This window comes from Borostomias antarcticus, assembly GCF_949987555.1.
Source record: "Borostomias antarcticus genome assembly, chromosome: 10".
NCBI lineage: Eukaryota > Metazoa > Chordata > Actinopteri > Stomiiformes > Stomiidae > Borostomias > Borostomias antarcticus.
The window spans coordinates 17,124,905-17,149,793 of NC_140243.1; the positions used below are offsets into that span (position 1 = coordinate 17,124,905).

At 44.8% G+C, this 24,889-nt stretch overlaps 1 protein-coding gene across 1 annotated transcript; it reads left to right on the forward strand.

Moving 5' to 3' along the window:
• Positions 1-20,927: 20,927 nt before the first annotated feature.
• On the forward strand, positions 20,928-23,294 carry LOC311313805 (uncharacterized protein C1orf232; the record flags this gene model as incomplete). The annotated part of the gene is made up of 4 exons (XM_084444007.1): positions 20,928-21,008; positions 22,495-22,572; positions 22,744-22,850; positions 22,970-23,294. 4 exons carry the CDS (start codon positions 20,928-20,930, stop codon positions 23,292-23,294), a joined length of 591 nt encoding a protein of 196 aa, XP_084300133.1.
• Between the last annotated feature and the right edge of the window lie 1,595 nt (positions 23,295-24,889).

Genomic DNA, 24,889 nt, shown 5'->3' on the forward strand with positions numbered 1-24,889 from the left:
AAGTGGGAAACAAAGGGTGCCCCAGTTTAGCTTTCCATAGACTCAGGCCCAACAGACTGTGTGTGATGGTGATTGGCTTTTACGTAAGAACTCTATACATAGTGTTACATCGGACTTATTGTGTAGTTGTTTACGCTGTGAACATTTCTGCATGTCGAAGGTCTCTGCAGCCTTCAGTCCTTCAGTTACGGCGCTTGAACGTATTATTTCTAAGATTGTTTTCGATCAATTTGACTGGACACATAGCTTTCAGATGCATGACGGTTATCCACTTGTAAGGCAAGCCAAGTCACTGTAGTTCCTCTACAGTGAGGAAACTCAAAGATTCTCAAATTCCATATCTGGTTCTAATTGAGATTTCACTTGGAGACATTTTGCAGTTACATCCAGCAGACGCTTTTATCCAAAGTGAATTACAATGTTTTGAGACGGTGCTCTAACCACTGGGCTACCACCCACCCACCTACAGTACCTACCAGCTTCCCCTTTGTCAAGGAGAAGGTCAGTACTCTGTAGATGCCTGAGCTCAAGGAGAAGGTCAGTACTATCTAGATGCCTGAGCTCAAGGAGAAGGTCAGTACTCTCTAGATGCCTGAGCTCAAGGAGAAGGTCAGTACTCTCTAGATGCCTGAGCTCAAAATGGCAACAGTCCCAACTCACTGGCGCTGAGGCCCCTCAGGGATAATGGAGGACTCATAGACATATACACTAGACGCCACATTGACGTTGATTTGATTGCTGCCGGACGAAAAATGCGGCCGCCATCTTGGTCCGGTACGGAGCTCCGCGAGTAAACTAGTGATGGGTCGGTCGCGAACGATACGGCTCTATGTGCCGGCTCTTTTAAGTGAACGATGATAAATTCATAGTTGTTAGCTGATAGATGCAACTAAAACTGTTGGATGCTGCTGTTATGCACTTTGTAATTTTTTATTTTATTGTTATGGATAGTTCAAAGACAAAAATATTTGTTTCTACTTATCTTCTACAGTTATCTCATGATGCAGGGTTACTTTTACTGACTGAAACTGCTGAGGAGAGCGTTTGTCACGTGACCAATATGGCGGCCGTATTTTGCGCCGCTCAATTCATTGAGTCATCTCGTGTTCATATCTATGGGAGGACCGAGGAGGGAGGCTGGGCTGTACAGAGTCCACGTGCCCTCCCAGTGTGGGCAGACCTATACACTACCTGCCCTTTGGTACTGTTTACGTGTTGAAAATCTGGCCTCTTTGCACTAAATGAACCTAGAACATCGTGGCCCCCTTTTGCTAAAACCTCTCCTTTCCCCTTTAAATGTTTAATTGATGTTCTAACCACAAGCTTGGGTATGCGGTTGTGGTTAAACTGGTGTTGGGGAAGTGGGGTTTGAACACTACCTTTGAGAGAAAGAAGTCCCCTTTGGTTTTCACTTATTGTGCGTGTTTATCGTGCGTGTTATGTGGTTTTGTGATGTTTTATAGTGTCTTTACCTCCAGAGGCAAGAGAATTCAGCTTGAATCGTGTGCTGACCTGCGTTTTCTCCGTCAGGCCTAACCATGTTCTCTCTTGTGTGTTCCCTTCCACAGAGACAGGTGGCCGGAGAGGTGCAGACCCAACCGCAGGACCGCGCGGTCAACCAGGTAGCCATGATGCTGGCCATCATGGGCCTGAGCCTGTCCTACTACAGTGCCAAACAGATGACCGAGAACGTCCGGACCCAGCCGGCACCTTGAAGAGGGCCCTGGTGCTCCAGTCGCTTGAAGACAAAGAAAAATAATGAGCCAATGGCAAGAGAGGGGGAGGAGGAGGAGTGGAGATGATGTTATCCAGATCACCACCTTTCACACTTTACAGTCGTCACTTTCAGACACAGGGTTTTCTCTGATCGCTCGCCCACCACGTGAGGAGAGTTCAGGGTTGCTGTTGGGGGTTTTCTTTGATTGAATGTTGGGACCTTCATGTCGGGACCTTCACAAGGGGTTATCTTGGGGGACTGCCTACCCTGGGGTCCTGATGAGCCGGGCATTGTGAGTTTGGTTTTGGGGAATGAAGACCGGCTGCCCGTGTTCAGGCTGGGTCCGAGCTTCAGTCGTTGCCAAGGTACATGCTTATGAGATGCTGCCAATACTGTTCTGAGTTGAAAAGGGAGAGGGGTGGTCATATAATTCTTGTGAAGTAACTGTGAATTCTGCCAGTGCTCAAAGCATGTCCGTGTGCTCAAAGCATGTCCGTGTGTGTGTGTGTGTGTGTGGGGGGGGGGGATAAGTGAACAGTAATGCCTCAAAGAGAAGGCTCTCTGCATTGAGATGTACCTTGTAACGGTTGAAGGCAGGCCCATAGCATGGCAAACCCAGGAAGAAGGAACCCCCCTTGTAGGTTATTCTTAATTCTAGTGTTTTTAAATGGGGAAATCCTGCCGTGACCCCTGAGCTAAATGTGGAGCTGCAGTCACAAACCCCATGAATATATGTCCATGTTCAATATCTGGTAGGTGACGCCGTCACACAGAACTGGTGAAACTCAGTATTTTAAAGATTTTTTGGAAGTTGCTGAAGCAGATCTGTAAAAGGGACTTAATCCTGATCACTACTACCTTGTTCTTGTCTTGTTTTGTCTGGTGTTTCTTTCTTTTCCATGCTTTGTCACAATGTACCATACTAATCGATTTGAGTGTTGCTAAAAGATCTGTGGCTTTCTTGAAACGAACCCTATATCTGCAATATCTACAAGGCGTTAACACAACTCTAAATCCATTGAACATTGCATGGGTGTGGAGCTATATAAACTCTAAGCAAAGCAGATCACTGTCACGTTAGTTTTTTTTATAGGATGATAAAATGAATGTATTTCTGTATGTTTTTTTTTTTTAAATGAACAAATAAAGCTGTGACTATTTTGAATGAGACAACGTACAGTAGCAGTTCAGTAATGATTTCCAAGGTGTGCAAAAGTCTGGTTAGACCATGTTGAATAAGCTCCATTTTGATCATATTCGTCTTGAAAAGGGAAGCCCCCTCTTTACTCAATGTGGTGCTCTTACACCATTAGCTCAGTTTCATAGCTGCTTGGCTAGCGCTGCCATATCAAAACTAATTCAGAAGCCACTTCCTGTATCGTCAGTCGCTTGGTGTCTACAGGAGCATTTCGTCTGCACACAACAGGAAGTGGGCAGGCCACCAGACAGCAAATGCCTTCCCTGTAACTGGGGCATCGGTATGGTCTGCACCAGTTTGCCCCTAAACACCGTTCTCAACTGTCAAGACAGTTTGTTCTTACAGAAATTGTATTATCCAATGGCACTTGAGTGCAGGCTTTGGTAGTGCGAATGCAAAGTCTGAGACGCATACTTCAGACCATAGAGAGGGAGTCGTTATGCATTTGTGGCAGTTAGTTATCACCCATTGTGTGACCCCTGTCTGCTAAATGTTATCCTGGCAGTTGGCCTATGTTATCTACTAAAGGCTGTGTGTGAGAGGTATCTATAGAAGGGGCATGTAATTGAACTTCTGATAAGCTGTTGGTGGGAAGCTGTTGTTCTGAACTTGTTCGCTCTTCAGACCAGGTCTGTGTCTACCTTGGGCGGAGCCACAAGAGGACAGAGCAATCCTGTCAGACATTTCACAGAGAATAGAAATTCTCACTTTGCTGTCATTCGTGTGTATTGAAACTAAGTGTTCAAAAACTTAGTGTCTCCCCTAATTGCCCCTTCTAGATTTTTGGAAGATGTGGAAAGGGTTTGATGTGGAGCTGTAGCGCTCCAAAAGTGTATGAAGGATATTAGTATGTTAGAGTGATCTATGGATCATTGCTTGCTCGCTTGTTTGTCGACTTGCTTGCTTTTGTCAGTGATGTTTGTCAGGCTAGAGAAAGTGATGTTTGTCAGGCAAGAGAAAGTATGCGTAATGTTGACATGTCTCAAGTTGTGTTAGTGATTCGTTCTCATATACAGTAGTAGCTCCCAGAAGGAACCTCATCTATTGGAGTTTGGTCTATTGTTCTTTGTGTTGCCTTCTAGATTCTATAGATTGTTAGGATTCATTTCATTGTCTGTGGCCTAATGACAAATTTTAACAATGGAACTGCAAGCACCTTCAGTAGAACAAGAAACATATTGCAGTGAGACAAAATGGCCGTCTGTTGTCATACTCTGTTCCCCTTCTTCGTGGTCAGCCTGATCGTTTGTCCTGGGGATCGCATCGAAATTGTTTTATCTCCACCAAGCCAAGAGAAGACAGACAGGAGCGTGTTTTTCATGCTTGTTGCCTCCTCTACAGAGAGGGCGGGGGACAGGCGATGGACGCTTGTTCGCCCGCTGGCAGATGTGATGCCCTGTGACAGGTCCTCGTTGAGGGCCACGTGCCCACCCCACCCTCGGCCCGTGACCTCCCCCTATCCTGCTACTCCGCCCTATCTCGCACGTCACTGGACAAAAAAAACTCTGCTTCTGTGTCTTCGTGACGGTAGACAAGGACATGACCCTAAACGAGGCGCTCCCATTGGTTAACCGGTGATGCGTCACAAAAATCGGCCCAGTTCTGAGCCACAGAGACAAAAGGGATGGGGATCAGAATGGTGCAGCGGCGGGGGGGTTGGGGGGACTTGGTTTAAAATGTCTACTGGCATGTTTCTTGTTTAACTGTATGGGAGGGGACAAGGGATAGCCCTTAAGAGAGAAGTGGCCTTATCAGTCTAAACCTAACAGTTAAGAATCATCCACTGGAGGATGAGCTCTTTTGCAAAATATATATTTTTATATATTTTAAAAATACCTTTGAAGATGTTCTGTGTAAGGATGTAAATTGATTCCGAACTCTGATTTCACAAATTTGACAGAGACTTTGACAGAGACCTTTCAGGTGTGAAGCCAGTGAGAGAGAGAGAGAGAAGAGTAAAGATCCTTAAGAAAAACACATCTACCTATGTCTTGTGTAAATGTATACAATCATTGAACCATTTTTAAAAGAAGCAATCGAAATGATTATCCCAGAAATGTGTGAATGATTATTGTATTTGTGTATGTTGATGGAAGAGATGGTTTGTTAGCTAGATGTATAAAATGATCTGTTCTTAACAGAGACTGAGAATGAATGAATGAATGAATGAATGAATGAATGAATGAATGAATGAATGAATGAATGAATGAATATGAGTAAGACCTTTAGAGCGGGGTATATTTTAGGGGGATTTGAACCGCCAACACTGTGAAAACTCCACAAGGGAGGTCTGTTGGTCCTCCCTGTGGACCTGTATTGCTTATGAAGTATTATTCTTCTCTGTTGTCCCAGTCTCCGAGGCACCTGTGTGTGCAAGCATTGTCCTAAGCGTGTGTGTGTGTGTGTGTTTTCAGCGATCGTTAGTATTGCTTTAGCAGGTGCCTGAGCGGGATGGCCAAGGCTTACCACCGTCCCTTTCCCAATTATATGATTTAATTATTGTATTGCTGCTTTATGTGCATAATAAAGACATTTTAACTCGAGTCCTTCTGTATCTGTGCTCATTTTTCTCTCAGTGTTTACTATGAAGTTTTTACTGAACTAAATGAATGAGATGAGAGCAGTCACAATGTAGAGCTGGGATAATGGAAAAAGCATGATACTGATAGCTTGATATTCAGGCGGATGTCCTCAATGTCCCTTCCTCTGACACAAACATACAGTACTAATCAACCCCATAACTCTAGGTTTAATGTTTTACAGCTCCTACATACACAGTCTATATCAGCGCACCTCATCAGGTCACTCAGGACAGGGCGTCAACATGGCGGAGCTCAAGAAGAGAGAGGGAGCAAGGGGCACGTGCCAGCCTGGTGCATGAGGCATGACTGGGTTAATCTGAGAGGGAGCGAGGGGCACGTGCCCGCCTGGTGCATGAGGCATGACTGGGTTAATCTGAGGGTAGTCTGTGCCCGGGGGGGTCGCTGTGTTGTGAGGGAAGTCTACCACGCTGTCCGGAACACAGACACACTGAATCCCAATGTGCCCCCCGCCCCCCAGCCTATGCCAGCCTGTGCCAGCCTGAGCAATCCCTGTCCTCTGCTAATGTAGGGTGCCATGCTCTCATAATCTAGTTGCATGTTTTTGGTATTTTATCCATCGCTCCATTTTCATCAGGATTTTCTGAAAGGCCGCCTATCTCTGAACTCAAAAGTGACAGGCTTGTCTATTAACGGTTGGTCTATCAGCAGACTTGTCTATGCTTGCATACCACCCGGCTGACGTCAAATCTGTACAACCCATATGACAACTGTGCTTAAGGCAGATACGACATGTATGTGCACATATACTCTCCTCCCTAATATGGACTTAATGTTTATTTCTCCCATACCACTACTTGTGTGGGCATAAGATTGATCCTTCTCAAATCCTGTCTCTACCTTTTCATGACACCCGCAAATCAGATGACTGACATGATCTATCTTTAGATGAGAACAAGATTCTTATTCCATCTCATATCAAATGATCCCTCTTTTCTTGCAGACTCACATAAAGTAATCTAATAGAGTCTGCACAATGAACAACTAAACTGTTTTAGGTGGTCCACTACCTAACTTAATATATGGATAACTTCTGCTATGCATAAGTTAACATTTCACCATTTAAAATTATATTTTGACCTTTCTGTGTAATAAAATGAACTATAAAACAGTAAGATATCAGAATGTAGGTCAATCTCACTTTCTTTTTTTGTTCTTTTGTCCTCGGAGCTATAGGGCGAGTACAGTAACAGTTTTGGGGAATGCTGTGGAGTGTTTATCAGACCTCCTGTGGCTGCTGAAGTGAGGGCTAGATGTTGGTCAGATGATTGTAGTCTCAAAATGACTCAGAGGGGAGACAGAGATAGAGTCAAAACGATCTACTCATTATGGGAACTTTCAGCCATTCATATCCCATCTGAAGTTTTAAGTGATTTATGATGGGGGGTTTTTTCCAATAGGAAAAAACCTCTTTGGTAAAGAGGTTAAAGGATAAAGGTTGAATTCCAGTTTAAGCAGGGTTTCCAGGCACAGTTCTGTAGTAAGGCTGTCTGAAGTCAATATCCTAGGCATTTCTAAGAAGCTGCTGTGGGCACATTTTATGTGGTTGCATGAATGTCAGACAGGGTCTATAATAGGGTTGTAGCCAGGGGCCATTACACACAGTATTCTACTCTCTCTCGACTGCCTTCCTTTCTTCTTTCACCTCTCTCACTCTTCCTCTCTCTCTCTCTCTCTCTATCTTGCTCCTTTAGCTTTTTTCTCCTCACAGTCACTTATTTAGACAGGTGTACAACCTCTGAGAAAACTCTGATTGCCTGCTATTGTACACACCTGTTAAACTGCTCTCTGTCTGGCCCCAGACTGCACGGCGGATTTTTTTTTACCTGGCTCTGCTTACAGAGGGCCAAACAAGTCCCTTGTTGGGGAGAGGACGGGGCTGTGGTTTGGCAGGAGGGATCAGGTAGGCTATGTTATGGTGGGACATAATTAGGTAGCTTGTGACGCAGTCGTCTGTATGACCTAACCAGGTCAAGGTAACTGATCCCCACCTTCACTTTCTCTTGAGCCTGCTGTTTATCCAAAGGGAAAACTTCAACTTTGTTTTTTTCTAATGGTTTTGCGACTGTTTTCACAACCCAAGACCCCCATATACAGCATGATGGTAGGATCTGTTATACCAGGGGCTAATGTGCATATGTTGTAGCTCAGGCCGACAAAAACCCTTCATTAAGAGTTAGGCCTTATTTCTCATTACAGACATTATTGCTTTATAAACCACGATATTCTCAAGAGATCCGCTGGGTTGCAATGGATGAATGACAGCCCACTGTAAAGTGCTTTGGATAAAAGCGCTATATAGCCTAAGTGCAGTCCATTACCATTTACCATTAGTCAGTGAGTCTTCAATGTGTTCAGCAGCTCTTCTCTGGCATGTCACTGATGTCCTCTTAGTGAGGTGGACTATCATGGCTGAGTACGCTAGGCTTGTTCCCTCCCTGCTGACTGACGGAAAACAGTGGCACAGAGTCTGCCAGGATTGGGTTACTCTCGCATAGCCAGACGAGATCTCCACACTTTGTTTACGCCGCTAACTGGTAAGTTATGTTGCGCCAGCAGAATGTTGATCCTAAGTGTGTGTGTGGTGTGTGTGTGTGTGTGTGTGTGTGTGTTAACTCATCTACTATGAGACGATCCCCTCCCCAATTTGTTAATTTTCTCCACATCTTTTTTTCAATCCCCTCAAAAATTAAACTAACAGTGTCTAGCTCCTTAAAAAGTTCAACTATTTAACACCAGTAGCACAGTAGCCCCAATTAGCCTACTGTGCACCCCCCTCTCTCTGCCCCCCATCCTCCTGGTTAATTTATACCTCCTCAACGATGCCTTAATTTAGGCCGTGCATGTGGAAGAGACAGGCGTCAGAGGACCTCAGGGAGATGACTGTAGAAGCCTGTAGATGTGAAGCGTTCTCACCTGGGTGCGCAGCCAAATGTGACAGCCAGCAGCGGAGACGATCTCAACAGCCTGGGTCTGAAGATTTAGCAGCCATTCAATGCACGCTAATGCCCTTTTTGTGGGCCAGGCTGTATCCTTATTGGTCCACTGACCTGTCAGTCAACTTAAAGGAGTAGTAAAGGGAAAATGCATCTTTATGCATCTTTAAAATGCATAGGCTACTTATGATCATATACAATGGTTCAGATCAAAACGTTGAAAAAACTAGCACTTTTGAGAAAGTCTGATAATTGCTCTACCACCGTTTAGATCATACAATGGATGTGGGTGGGCACCTTGAAAAATCATTCAAAAACATGTTAAAGTCCAGGTTAACCCAGTTCAAATTTTTGTTATGAGCTTCACACACCACAGGAAAACATGTCATTAACCACCCAGCCAAATCTGAGTGATTAAAAATGTCGCTAAGTATATAAAATAAGGCTTCAAAATCGGTTAAAAATCAGCAGCATTCTCTGGTCTGAGACTGTGGGGGCGTGTCTGCTGAAGGCACCGAAGCCACACCCAGCTACTCTATACCATCGCGCTAGTGTTACTGCCCTTAGATGCAAAATACAAAAACAGGCAACGAGGAATATATGAGTCTGTCCCTATTTTCTCCCTGCCACCTCCGGACCCATTCCTATCCCTCCCAGGCGATCCTGTCGTCCCTTGGGATCAATGGAAAAAGTTGTTTAAAATGTACCTTTTAGTCACTGGCTTGAACAGCGCTGATATAGCGTGAAGAAGCGTACACTACTGGAGTTGATCATCGGGACAGACTCATCCACTCTCGTTGGCAATGTTATGTGTGAGAATAACGAGCACTCGGCTTCAACTTTCCCGCAACATATCCAACAGAACTGGAATGTTCAGCCAGTAGCCGCCGAGCACCGCTTCACTGGGAGAGGGTGCATCTTTCTCCAGCTGCAGCTGGTCTACCTAACCATCCCCCTCGCTCCCGCCTCCCGGTCTCCCGCTGGAGAAATATACTGTAACCATTACCGGTGAACCCATACGCACATCAGGTACCACAAATATGGCAGGCAGTTTCTGTATAGTTAACGCTTATAGTCATAATATATCATCCGTAACGTTATTTGGTGGGTGGTCGCCTGGTCGGTGCTGCTATGTTAGCTAGACTAAGGTTATATACACACTCCCATCTGCAACAAACTACATAGCTAATGTTGGCTATAATTCCTCCTAAGATTACATATAATTCATCATAGCTGACATTACCACATAAATGTCAAGACACATATTTTGTAGATTAACGTAGCAGTGTATTTTCCTATTGCTTACGTTAACTTGCTAACGTTATAACGTTAATTAGCTATAAGCACACAAGGCAGCGGTGTCGGCACCAAAGGTTGATGCGACAGGAGGAGAATGGAGGCCGGGGAGGGAGATGGTTGGCTCCGCCGAATTCACCAGGACCAGTCGTGAGTCCGTGAAACCCAAAAGCCTCATATTATAATTGCAGAAGCTTTCGGGAGTGAAATGTTTGCTGCAGAGGCGGGCGCTAGCGGTGACACCTCTGTAACACCATGGCTCTTCAAAAATGCTAACCATTTGCTTCTCATTTCAGCTTTACTCGGGATTTGAAAGAAGGAGACCTTATCATCCCATTCCTGCTGGCATCCAGGAAGGATGCATTTTCGTTTAGTTTTATGCATAGGCATTGCTAACTAAGAAAAACTAGCTAATTCTAGACTGCTGGTTAAAACTAGCTAATTCTAGACTCAAGATTGAGCAGGAGAACCGAAGATTCAAATCCGTTCTAGCTTTATATAGTGTTAGGGCGGGGATATGCTACCGCTCTACGTCAACAAGTACAGTTTTAAGCCCGCCCAGAAAATCCAGAAATCAAAACTGGTCAAAAACACAAAACTGGTCTAACTTCACAATTCAGTACTACACATGGTTCATCCCATTTTTACATGTTATCAGCAATGCATCACTAACACATAGAATGTGTTTTCAAGCAAATCTCTGATTTTGGTTAACTGGGACTTTAAACTCTCGATTTCAAAGACAAGAAGCTCACCGAGGGGGTAGCCTAATTGGTGTCCGTTGGTGTTCTGACATCAAATGCGCCGCAAAGTATGAATCCTGTAGGGTTTTATTGATCATTTTATGAAATCCATTGACTTGTATTGAAGCGACCGTTGTAGATGTGTAGATCAATCCGCAGAGGGGATTCAGGAAGCGGAACTACTTATGGTAGCTATTGTTATTGTTTATATTGCTAGGATACCTAGTTTGTGGACGTTCACACGTATGTGCTGCGACTAAATAGTTCTATGCTAAATATTTCAAAAAGCCTTTCCAGATCAACTAGAATCTTACTTTATGGCGAATTATATGTCAGAACGCCAACTAACACCTTGGTGCGTTTCTTGTCTTTGAAATTGAGAGTTTAACATGTTTTTTGAATGATTTTTCAAGGTGCCCACCCACATCCATTGTATGACCAAAACGGTGGTAGAGCAATTATCAGACTTTCTCAAAAGTGCTAGTTTTGTCAACGTTTTGATCTGAACCATTGTATATGATCATAAGTAGCCTTAAAACAGGGCTAAACATGCATTTTCCCTTTACTACTCCTTTAATGTGCGATTTTTGGCGAGTTGCTATGCAGATGTTTCAGGATCAGTCCTCTGGGAATCTAGGCTAAAGGCTGTGTGCATGTGCTCCGTCATGACAACAGTTGGACACATGCAATTTGGCTCTGATTGGCTGAGCTGTGTCACATGACTGTGTTGCCTATGCCAGAACCAGAAGTCTTTCAGCGGTTCTGGCCTACACTGATTCGTGGTTGTTCTTGTTCATGTAAATTATGATGTAGGTTGGACTGTAGCACTTTCTGTTCTTATCAGGGCTCTGATGTCACTCATGGTCTCTTTGGCTGTAGGGCCCTTCCCTACGCCCTACAGCCTATTAAGTCACTTCCCTTCGTAATGAAAACTATGACATATTAATAGCCAAAATTACAACAGCCTCAAAATGCAGTCAACTTCCTGTTGTTCATCGTTTGACGCTGCAAAGAATTGTGGGAGCAAAGCAAAAAGGCGACTGCTACACACTTTGGATTGGAATGCCCTTCAATATGGCGGCGGTGGGTGTAGCCCCAATTATGTTCACTTTGAAGTGGAGAGTGAGCCCTACATTGTGCCCTTGTCTCAGACAAACACACACACACACACACACACACACACACACACACACACACACACACACACACACACACACACACACACAATGCATAGTACTACAGACATACATAGATTTCCTCTGTCATTTTCACACCTTTTCATTCTCTAGCTCTCTGTATCTCTGTTAGGCTGACAGTGACGGTGCTGTGTTTCATTGTGGTATTTTCTCATGGTTGCCTTGGTATTTTCTCATGGTTGCCTTGGGAGGTTTCGGAATGTCAGAAATGTGAGAGACAACAGTGTTGGCTCTGTGCTGGCGACGTGAGACAAGGAGGAGAGCTAGAGTAACTTCGATTTGGTGGACCATCACCCCCTCCCCCCATTGACCTCACCCCCACCCCCCATGACCTATTGTGTTATGTGGAGGCTGTACAAGCCTACCAGGCCGTACCGTTGGTGTAAATCCCGCCACCACCCCTGGGCAGACCAACTGCCTGCCCCCGCTCGCTAAAACCTGAACCGTCTCAGATTGAAAGTTGAAAAGGACTTTGAAGATAGAGTTCAGGGCGGTGTGCTGCGACTGGCTCTGGATCAGCTAGGAAGGGCTCAGTGCAAAGGTGGTCCGTCCAGGGGCTCTGGTCTTTTTTAAATTCCCTTTGATCATAGTAAAATCAAAACTATGGAATTGGTTAAAGACATGGACCTGTGCCGATTCACATACAAAATATTGTTTATTAAGATGATTTACACATGGTTTTCAAGTGTTTATTGACGCAGTCACAAAGCCATGATAAAAGCCACATGTGATTGTGCACACATGCACAGCTGAATGCTTTAGTAGCCTGGTGTATCTCATTCATGATTGATCTTTAGAATCATATTACACAGCTATGACCTGCGTGTAGAAGAGAGCTCACATGTGTTCATGGGAGCCCGTCACAGGTTTGGGATACATGTTGGGTGAGAGCACTCTGTCATAAGGCTGGCCCTGGACCCCTTCCTGTAAAATGATCAGTCCAGGCCTTCAAAGCAACAGCTCATATTGTTTACCAGTGTATGTGTTTTATATGTGTCTTTATTGTTTACCTTATGCTCTCTCCATACAGGAGAAGTTTACCTGCTAGCAAACTTTACTGCTAACAGCGGGTCAACGCCATTCTCCAAACAAACAGGATGTTTGTGTTTGTCTGCATCTTTCTCGTATCTGTTCAATACCGTCCAAGCTATCATGCAAAACCTGCTGCTACCACTCCTCTACCGCTTTGAATGAGTGTACGTGAAAACAGCCCAGAGCAGAGCGGGAGGGTTGACACATACCAGACCTTCAACAGAGCTCCTCAGTTTTCCCTGCGCTGGGTTGCAACCACACCCCTCTGCTCGCCCCCACCCCCGCCATCCCCCCCAAGGCTGGCAAACTGTCTCAAAGGTCATTCTGACCTACTGAAGCTACACATGCGTCCCTACCACTACACCTCACCCCCCCCCCCCTGAAAGAGGGTAAGCTTGCCGAACCTGGAGCCCATTCCAGGTTACTAGCTTACCAAAAACATCTTGTTGATATGATTATTACTATTGTGACTGACGTGACTGAAGAAAGTCTTTGTTGTATATTAAGTTAATGTGCATGTCAGTAGTTTTCCTTGGAGTTTTTTCAAGCGTCTCACATGGTGTACATTGTGAATGTATTTTAGAGGAGGAACCTGGCAGAGGAGTCTTGAAAAGGCAGTTTATTTGGACTGTCCTGAGGTAGTGAGGGTCAAATCATCGGTGGGGAGGGGAGCGAGTCTCCACATGCCTCAGGATAATGGTGAGTGACTGGGACCCGTGGTGTCACTGGGTTCACGCACGCACACACACACACAAACACACACACACACACACACACACACACACACACACACACACACAAACATACCATTCTGTACAAACACAGCCCAGCTTCCAGCTCTTCCTCCTTTTCTTTCATTCTTTGGCTCAGCAGAAGGACATTTTCAGGAGGGACTAATCATTGCAAACACGCATTTGAATACGAACCAGAGAGTACTGTGTCATTATCATAACCAGCTCCTTGTGTTATTTCCACTGGCTCGTATTCCTCTGAACGAAACTGATCCCCAATGTTATGTACAGCAAGCACTAAAAGGTCTACTGTATTAGTATGTTGTTAAAAATGCACTTGAAAAACAAATCTAAAACCACAGCATGATTTTTTTAAATGATCTGCTGTCCATAATGGCAGACAGTAACAATGCAGATCTGTTTTCGGAGAGCAGGAGATGAGGTGAACGGGCAGTTCTTACTCTGTTACGCAACTGCTGGAACTGATGACTTATGATTTCGCTGCCATCCCCTGCAGGGAGGAACACTCAAAACAGGAATAGAAGCACAATGTGGGTGTGCACGTGACCAAACATGTTTACGAACAAACATGTTTAAACATACTCATAAGTATATGCACATGTATGTGCACATGTTAACCCAAATATCATTCTGACTGGGTCATGTGTTAAGGCAAGGCAAGTTTATTTGTATAGCACATTTCAGTAACAAGGAAATTCAAAGTGCTTTACATGAGACATTAAAAGCATCAAGACAAAGTGCAACGTATAAAAGGTCATCACGAAATGCAAAAAAGGACAACAACACAAAAGGTCATCACGAAATGCAAAAAAGGTTAACTGGGATTAGCCACCATTGTGTGTGTGTATGTGTGTGCTGCATGTGTGTGATAGTGTACGTTTCAACATTTCAACAATTTCTCCATGGGGATCAATAAAATATCTGTTTGTCTGTCTGGGTATTTTCTGTTTGTTTAGGACTGTGTAGAGCAACTCTCCCAAAATAAGTCCATTTCAAAATAAAAAACTAGATACATTACTTTGGGTAGAATGATCCCTCGCATCTTTATGGATCATATTACAAATTTGATTTAAATGGGTTCATCACTTGATTTTCAGAAAACTAAAAACTTCAGAGTGAGCTCTTTGTGTGTTAACTAACTTATTGTATTCCAAGATGTTTTCTGATACCCTTAGGCTCTGTGTGACTGTCCACATTCCACACCCTCCTTTCATTTTGACTTTCCACAGAATCTCTTGCCTCATTGATTGTCACTATAAACAGAATGTGTTCTCTCTCTCCTAGTGGAGAACACAGCTTTGGAATATGATCATTTGCTATGTTAAAATGTAATAAGCTCAAAACGAGAGCCTTGACATTGACTGACATTGACTCACGCAATCACGTTTAGTCTCTGTGCACGTCGATCAAACCTGCCCACGATGGTGTTGGCGATTTCATCAATAAAATGTTGCTGTGGATCACCTGTCTATAGTTATGCAATGCTCTGGCCAGCTGTCCCTCTGACCTGACTGACCTGCATGCTCATAGGGACTATATGTCTCTCCATTGGGCACAGAGAAGGAAGTCTGTAAATATAGCTTTGTTACTTTCCAGTAGCAACTTTAAAAAAAAAATGTAAACAATGCAGTACATTGATGGCAAAGTCTCTATCGCCTCCATTGGCCTCAGCTGCCCCCCCCCCCGCCCCCAACCCTAGCTCCAGGTAACATTAGAGAACCATACTGTGTTTGGTGGATGAGGCTACAGGGCTCTCAGCCAGTATGTATTGGGTCAGGGTCGCTATCTCTTTACATGCAATGCTATTTCAGTGGCAGAACACTCTGTCCGGCCAGCTCATGTGCACATATGCAGTGTACATTCAACACACGCCATAAACACGGGTGGAAGTCACACTCGGCGAGGGCAGGAATACTGGTGTGTTCCAAATCTCACCGAGGGGGGGTCGGGGAGACAGGAGGCCATGTGGGTGAGTGTCACACCTCCGACCGGGAGGGATGGAGGGAGAGATGGAGGTTAAGAGAGAGAGGGGGGGGGGGGGTGGGGGGCGGCGGATGAATGCGGATGAGCTGCCATCTCCAAAGGTCCTCCTACCAAATTAGCACTGCCATGCCGTATGGAAGTGGATACCCAAAGAATTCCCGTAAGAAGGGACGCCCATAAAAAAGGACTGTGGTGGGCTTTGGCACGTTTTGCCCACCCAGGTGCATGCTGGGAAGAACATGTGAGTGCACGGTGTTCAGAAGAAGACCCCTACAAGTCGAGTGTTTTGGTTTTGAAGCACTGCTAGTGAGGGATCTATGTTGACGGTGTCTGAGTGTGTCCATGTGTGTGTTGACAACTCGAATGACAAGGCGGTAGGTAGCCCAGTGGCTAGAGCGTCCGACCTTTGACCGAAATGCGACTGGTTCCAAACCAATCCCATCAATGTGATTGTGCCTTTAAACAGGCACTTAACTCGCTAATAAGTCGCTTTGGGTCAAAGCGTCTTCAAAATTGTAATAGTGTGTTGATAACTCAAAAGTAGAGGTCTCATTTTTCATGGGTGAGTCAGCTGTTTGAATGTAAGACACCAACACCCACCCTTCGGCTAGTCACGCACCCATCATCAATGGACTATTCACACAATCTATTAGAGACGATCCTGTCCCTGACATGGACCCCCTGGCCAGCAGGGTCCCCCCGCCCACCACCCTCAACGACCTAAATGTATATTTTTGCCCCTTCTCGCTCTTCAATCTAATAAACAGATTCACTTTTTTTACCCGGTCTCATCACTCTCTGCTCTGCCCAGCTTCTTTGAAGCAGCAGTGCGGTTCGATACAGATGTGCCGCTGTTTCATCTTCCTGAGCCTCCGGTCGGCTGAGCCCCTAACAGGGCGGATTCTGGATGACACCTCTGGTACAGACATCGTCCATAATAGATCCTCAGGTAGACTGCATACAGTTTATCGATGAGTGAAAATGATAGCAATGCCATGAGGGCAGAGGCTGCCGCGGCAATGTCCTTCTCTCACCAATAACATTCAACAGAGATGCACACGCGCGCGTGTGTGGAGGAGGAGGGATTCTTAAGGAAGTGTGGAACACTCCGTTCTGTACATTTTGTTCTCCCTGGGAGGCAGCACTGCAATACGCAGAGCGCAGGAGTGGAAAACGGTTCACCGTCTCCACCTATCGGGGAGAAGGGAGAATGGCATGATGCCTTCAGTTGAGTTGGGTCACATCAAAATATTAACAATCATAGTCTCTCTCTCTTTCTCTCTCTCTCTCTCTCTCTCTCTCTCTCTCTCTCTCTCTCTCTCTCTCTCTCTCTCTCTCTCAGACACACACACACACACACTCAGACACATGCTCAGACATATAGCAAACTTATATTAAACATTTACTGATGTTGAGGCAACATGTAGGGAGGGAAATGATCTCTAGGAGGAAAGTATTTTGACTTTGTCTACACTACACAAGACCAACACTCAGCAATAGTTGCTCCTTAATGTACTCACATGGGTGCTCAGAAAGCTTACTGGGTCAATAGCCCATTAACACAAACATGTTCCCTGAATACATGCCCACGGAAACAAGCCTAAACAAGGGTCATATACAACAGTTTCAGAATATTATATTTTGAAACCACCTCCTCTAAAACTGAAGTTCTAAAGATTTGACATGAAGAAAAGAGGGATGTTCTAAAACTACAAACATGCCAACATGTTGTAGGCCAATTCACAGTGCCCCACAAACAGCCACTAGCTGTGGGTTCTGTTTTCAAATATTTACAACTAAGGAGGTTTCAAAACATTCTATTCTGAAACTATTGTATGTCAACCTTGTTTAGACTGGTTTCTGTGGGGTTGCGTTCAGGAAAAATGTAGGCTATTGATTTAACTTAACATACATACCCTCACCTCACTCACAAATGGATTTATCTTATCATAACTGGTATGTTTAGCCCTTGTGACACTGGCCTTTAGCCATTACATAGTATAGGATTTCATGAGTCAGGCCCTGAGTGGGCTTTACCCAATAATCTTTGAAATAAAGCAAGAAAAACAAATGAATGCTAATGTAATGTACTCTTCTGCCTAGCTTTTTGAGCACCATGTGAGTACAGTAAGGAGCAACTAAACTAGATGGTATGCTTGTTGGTGTTTGTTGGCGTTGGAATAATTTTTCTCCTGATTGAACTTACTCAATTGCCATTTGTTGGTGTTGTGGTTTGTTTGACCAATGTACTATGATGTAGCATCATAACAAATTGGACAAAGTGACAGTTATTTTCCCAAACATTCTAAACCCAACAGCCAACAAGAAAATGTTTGTACAGTAATGTTGATGTTTGCTGGTCACTGTTGAGACAGTGTGTAAGGGCCTCATGAACAACGGTTAACACTTAACACAGCCCACCTGTGACCCCTGGTGGTCATGGAAGGGATTGGCACTGTTGAAATCCAGAGGAGTGTGAGGCTTTCACTTAACACTGGTGTGAGATCAGTTTGTAGTTTTGCCTAACAGTGGATACAGTTTAAGTATTTGAAAGGCAAAAACAGGTCCCAGGTCTGTGCCTGGAGGTGCTAACCAAAGCTAAGTCTACCAGGTCCAGATAACCAGTGCTGTCAGATGCAGCTGACCTCTTGGCATCCTGCTGCTGTAATGTAAATTACCGTCTAGTTCCCCTCCAGGACTTGATGATCAACACATAAGTCCCTGGTGAATCATGCAGACAGACCTTTAGACAGACTCTGCAGTCAGAACACACCCAACCTCACTCTGCTGACTGAGCATAAAACAGACAGATCCACCTAAACAACAACAACACAGTAGGCTGCTGTGTGTGTGGGTCGCTTCCCCAAAATACACTAGTCAGCAGTCAGCAGCTTTGGAAAACAGAAATTAGTCATTTGTTGGAAATGTTCCTATCATTAATTCATTGTGCTGTGGGTGGAGCGTGTGACTATCATCGACGATGGGAAACTGTGATCTCTAGTGAGGGGAGAGGTTATTTTACACAACATCCACAAAAGTCTCCTACTGTTCACGGTAGAGTCAAATCTGGTCGCATTTGACTGATATATGAACCTAGAGGGATGGAGATTTGGTGCTCAAACAACCAGAGAAGAGATGCTTCCTTAAATGGAGGAGTGCTAGTAGAAAATACACTCTCTTAGTATAACGTTTTCTATTTATTAGGGAATCAATATTAAAACATTGTATTGTATAGTATAGCCTACAATATGATGTGGCATGGTCTACAGTCTTATGAAGTATGGCTTTATGTTAGTATGGCCAGTATCGTGTAGTATAGCCTACAGGATATCTTAGTATAGCCTACAGTATTGTGTAGAATGTCCTACAGTATTGTGCAGTATAACATACACTTTGTGTAGTAGCCTACAGTATAGAGTATACCCAACAGTATTGTTTAGTGTACCCTATAATATTGTGTAGAACAGCCTTCAGTATTGTGTAGAATGGTCAACACAGAATTGTGTACTATGTCCTACATTATTGTGGAGAATGGCCTACTGTATAGAGTATAGCCTACTATATTGTGTAGTAGAGCCTACAGTATTGTGTAGTATGATCTACAGTATGATGTAGAATGGCCTAGAGTATGGTGCGGAATGGCCTATGCAGTACCATAATGTAGTATTACCTACAGTACCATTATACAGAATACTGTACACTATATAGACCCCCCCCAGTATGTGCCTTTTCTGCAATTCCCCCCCAGGGATCAGTTAAGTACCGAGCCACCAGGCATACAGGCCTACCAGACCAACCAGGCCACGAACACACTCTATCTGTCAATAGTTAGGTATATATTTGCATATATCCATTGTGGTTCATTACTGGATCCAGGGACGCCATCTTGAAAGGAAAGCTGGCTCCTGTTAAAATAGTAGATGTCCCCCTGTAGGGGAGTTGACTGTGTGTATAGATGTCTCTCCCATAGAGGGACATTCATTATTCATGTCTATTTCATAGGACACACGCTCTCTCTCTCTCCTCCCCTAATTACAGGTGAACTCTGTATGGTAATCAAAACCGGGAACACCAGGAGCTATGGGAAGATTACTTTACTGCCTGGTTTAATTAAGATGATCAAGGATATAATTTAACAGCCTTACACTCATGTTTATGATATTGCATGTTAATGCTTGTGACTATATGCAAACAAACTATATGCAGGATTCTCAGGCCTTCCAGTCTTCATTCATGAAAATGAATATCATGAAAATGGAAAAAAGTTGTATTACATTTTATAAACTTTTAACTCTCAGAATGCCAGTTCATATGAAACAAAAACATAATATTTTCCTACATAAACTGTTATTGTCTCCCATGGTGGTGAGTGAAGTCCATCAAAGGACATCAAAGCTTCATGACTGTCTGTCTCCAGGTACATGACACTGCACAGACCTCTCAGGTTGCCAGGAGGCCAGCCAACGGAACCCAGGGTGTGGTGTGGGCGGGTGCTAGGGGGTGATTGGTGGTTGCTTAGACTGACATGGTGCTGTGCACCAATGGGATAACTTTGAGGAAGTGGACAGAGTTGGAGGAGTGTATGAGCATGAAACTCAAAAGGATGAGCAAGTGTGAAAAATGCAAACCATGAAATAATTTTCACCGATGATGATACTGATATTGACCGGGAACCGTAAGTCCAATTTGAGAAACTAAAACCAGATGCTTCTGACTTCTCAGGGTTTGTTTGCGATGGACCTGATACCCCCTTTTTTCATGTGTAGCCTCTGCTTAGCCTGATCCCGCTTAATAACTATCACATAACAACGATGAACAAGTAGGCAATTAGCAGAAACATTAAATCCTGCATGCCAAACATGAGCGTGTCGTTCTTGGCCTGACTCCCAAAAAAGGTCTATTCATGTTAATGGACATCCAAACACATTACCTGCCCAATGGGGTTAGAGTTACAGTGGCCAGTCTACCAATGCCAGTTGACAATGGCCCTACTGGCTTTGGAAAGCCAAACCACTGAAATATGAATGAGGAAACCCACACCTGTTTCCAGGTAACCGATGCAAGGATCCTGAACCGTAACGATGGTGTGTGTGTGTGTGTGCGTGTGTGTGTGTGCGCGTGTGTGTGTGCTGCTCACAATTGTTTTCTCATTCTACCTGTTCAGACCCTCCATAGGGACGCTCCCATCAACCTGTGCTCTTGACAAGTCGGAAATAATCAGGGAATCTGGGAGAATCATGAAACAGGCCAGGGCTGCCAGCCTCTAGACGACTCCGAGCGCAGACAAGCTTGTCTTCCGTACTTTCGAGGTTGATTCTTTTCGCTTTTTTTGGCGGCGGGGGGATCCGGCTCAATGAACAAGGGACATTGGCCGAACTGAAAAGAGCTGACGAGGGTGGGAGGGTGGCCGAAGACACCGTGAGGTCTTACCGTAGGTTTTTCACGCTGCTAGAAGACGTAAGATTCGACCCAGAATGCATCCCATGTGGAAGGTGTACAAGACCAAGGTCTTGAAGACCCTGAACCCTGACCTGGAGGAGGATGCTCCACAGGAGGTAGACATACACAAGATCTGCTCTCTCCTCCATCTTTGTCTCTCCGTTGTGTTCTGAGCGTGGGTTCCGTTAGGGTTTGTTTCAGGTGGAACTAACGCTGATATCCACAGGGCTGTTGGGGGCCGGAGCTGGGGCGGAAGCCTTGGCAGTCACTTCCTTGCGTGTCATTTCCTTTTTATTGTGAGGTGAATTTCCATCTGTCCCCTCTGATTGTGTATCAATAGTGTATCTCTGACAATGCAGGACGCTCATGTGCTTTGTGATAGCTCTACCCATGACCCCATTCAACCAATGTTTCAATGTGAAAACAGTCAATAATAGACCTGCAGTAGTTATAAACAGATCCACAACAACACCTGACAACACCATCAATATATAATTCCATACAGCAGGGTCTACAGTGTCATGGTACTCTGATACTACATGGGGTAACATTTCAAAGGTGGGGGGATTCTGATCAAATTCCGAGGAAGCTCCTTCTCTGGGGCTGTGGGCGTGGACCGGTTCCGTGTGTATCGGCTGGACTGGGACGGGATGACCCAGTTCTCTGAGGAGCTCAGGAAACCCGATCCAGAGCAGCGGCACACATGGATTAGCTAGCGTTCCTGAGAGTGACAGCAGATGAGACAGATAGCTGGGCCCCTGGGGGGGGGTCACCTATCTCCATGTCCCTGTGCTAATAACGGACCCTAGGTCAAGATGAGTGGGGACACATGTCTGCTGATGTATAGTTTCCATTCTGGTACAGTATATGGGTGGAGTGGCTGTCATCTCTGTCTGAAGGGAATCATATTAATACAAGTGTGAATTATTGTGACTGTGTCTTTCTTAAAATTAATGGGGAGGTTAAAAGAAACTGTGGTCTGCAGTATCCAAAATAGTTTAGTGGATGTGAGCTATAGAGCTATTTTTATACACCACCCTCAAAGTAATGGAAGCAACATGTGTGTTCTGGTGAAATCCACTAGAGGGCAAACAATACCAGGAAACAAACAGCTTAAGGAATAGTTAGGAGTGGCCTCTCAGAATCTAATGTATACTACACTGCATCACTCACTGGAGGACTACTGTAGTTGTATGATGGGTATTCATTCATTCAATCTTTATTTATTCTCAATAGGTTATTGAGAGCAAGCTCTCATTTACAATAACGTCAAGAAAATACATCATTTAATATAAAAGTGCAAGGTGCAAAACAACAATTTAAAATGATTAAAAACAACTTCAGATTGGTGATCAAAGATCTTAACTGGCTCACTGCACTCTCGCTCACTCACTCACTCACTCACTCACTCACTCACTCACTCACTCACTCACTCACTCACTCACTCACTCACTCACTCACTCACTCACTCACTCACTCACTCAACTGTGTGGTTTTGGTAACAGACCAATTTCCCTCTGAGGAGAAATACAGTTGAAACCTGAACTTAAACAGAGTTATAACTTAAACTTAAACAGAGTTATATCTGTCCTGACCCTGCAGGACCATGACGTGGAGAATGACGTGAGTCCGGTCCAGGAGGATGAAGGGCCTAATGCTGTCACCCAACTGGCCAAGAAAGTGAGTAAACACTGGTACTATCATGAACACACACACACACACACGCGCGCGCGTATTGACCCCAGGGGGTAAATTGCACAATGCACAGAAATTAACCACCAAAAAAATACCCAGACATACCTACATACAGTAGGTATGACCTTTGACCCTGGGCATGGTTTATGTGTCCAGGTGCAGGGTGCCGGGGCCAGGGGCTGGAACAGGATGTCAACCCTGTTCAACAAAGACGATGAGCACCAGCTGCTGGAGGAGACGGAGAGCCCACCCGTAGCTGACCAGTGAGTGGAACTACAGTTGCTTAAAACAGTTCCCACGCCCTCTTCCTGTCATCTTTTGAAATCCCTGTAACAACTCCCTCATCACTAACGCTCCGCCCTCCTCCCCCTGTATCCCCCAGCCCATTGGCCGTTAAACCGGAGGAGCCACGACCCACCAGGCGATCAGGATTCTGGGATAGCTTCGCCACCAAGTGGCACCAGAAGCCGGCGGAGGCGGAGGCGGGCACAGAGGGCGTGGAGGGGGGCGAGGAGGTTGGGGGGGGGGGGGGGCAGGACGGGGAGAGGGCGGAGAGCGAAGGGGGCGGAGGAGGGAGCGGCAATAACAGCTTCTCCAAATATGCCATCCTGGGAGGGGGAGGGGGCGAGGAGACGTCCTTCAAGTGGAACTTTGTCACCAACAAACTGGCAGAGCTGAAGACCAAGAGCATGACCAAGACCAACTAGCAGTCCAAGGGCCGGGGGTGGGTGGGTGTGGGGTGAGGGGGCTGTGGAACGGGGTCGAGGCTGAGGCGGGGGGGTAGAGGTGGGGGTTGCTGTGGGCGACCCCCGAACCTCACTAGCGATGTCTCTCCACTTGCTCAGATATGCAGATTGGTCTACTACGACAGCATAACCCCTAGTCCCACTAACTCAACCTCAATTTCACTTGCAGGCACAGAAAGGTATCGAAGCTGCTGTATGTAATCTGAGCTACATAATCTTATGTGTGTGTGTGTGCTGGGCAGGACTATCCATACATTCTCCACAGCGTTCTATTGTACGATCCATGTCAACTAACTCTCACACCAGTCAGTAATAAACAAACCAGATTTAATCCGCACTCCAAATACTAGATTAGGAGATTAGAGAGATAATGGGATTAGGTATTGGATTATCTTCCAAACCTAGATAAGGAGGTGACACTATCATGTTTATGCTGTAATATTGATGGCAGTACCTTATTCTTATCTTCTGAAATTATGAATGGAAAGATGTGTGAGGTGATGGTTTGAGTGTCTTGGGTTTTGTTATTGTGTCTCAAGACCGAAAATATCCTTTGCTTGTGCAAAGTCTTATTGCAGTGCAACTTTTAAACATTCCCTTTACTGTAAAAGACTCAAACTCCTTTTACTTTCTGTTTTTTCCTGTCAGGCTTTCATACTTACACTTCGTGAAAATTTGATTCTGATGTGTTGTCTCCTTAAATACTCTAATAAAGATTATTGCACTAACTGGATAATAAAATGCATAAATCAATCAAAACGTAAAAAAGGAAAAACATGTAGGCCTATATGCCAGAAAATACAAACATTATTTAGATCTCACAATAACTGTAGTCTAATTCTCAGCAGCTGGCTGAGTCATGATGACAAAGCTAGTCATACAGTCATCGTGACCAAGCTAGACCGCCGGATGTCCAGGGCTATGTCTAAAGACTGCTTGTAGGCCTACTACATCATGCTGTGTGTGTGTGTGTGTGTGTGTAGGCTATGTGACCATGATCATAGGCTGGTAAATATCGACCGAAATGAACTGCAGGGGGCGTACTATACCAGGTTGAGCAACAACAAGAAGAATTGAAAGGTGACCCTTTTCGAATACTCTTGACTGGCAAAATATTCACCCACACCACCACTACCAGCTGCGATGATTGTTCTATTGATTGATTGTTTAAGTTTGAACCAGAATAAAAATGGCCATATATCCTGTATGAACAGATTTATGTTTGTTTAGGTCTGCTCCCTCTCCCTTCCTTCCTCCTCCCTGCTATTTTATTTCCTCTTTCGCCATCCGTTTCTCCACCTGTTTTTTCTGTCTGCTCTCCATCCGCTACACACTTCCTCACCTCTGATAGAAAATGTAGCCTATTACAATGCCTTTCTTGGTGGAGGGAAAGCCCATTATCCATACTGAATCACGTCTCATAATGCTGTTAAAAACAGCATCCATACGTCAAGCCCATCATTATTGCCTCTGTCGGTTCAGCTTCAGGCATGCGACTATAGCCTACTGCCTCCGCTGTCAGCTTCTGTTTGAATCAAAACAAGGCGTATCCCCTC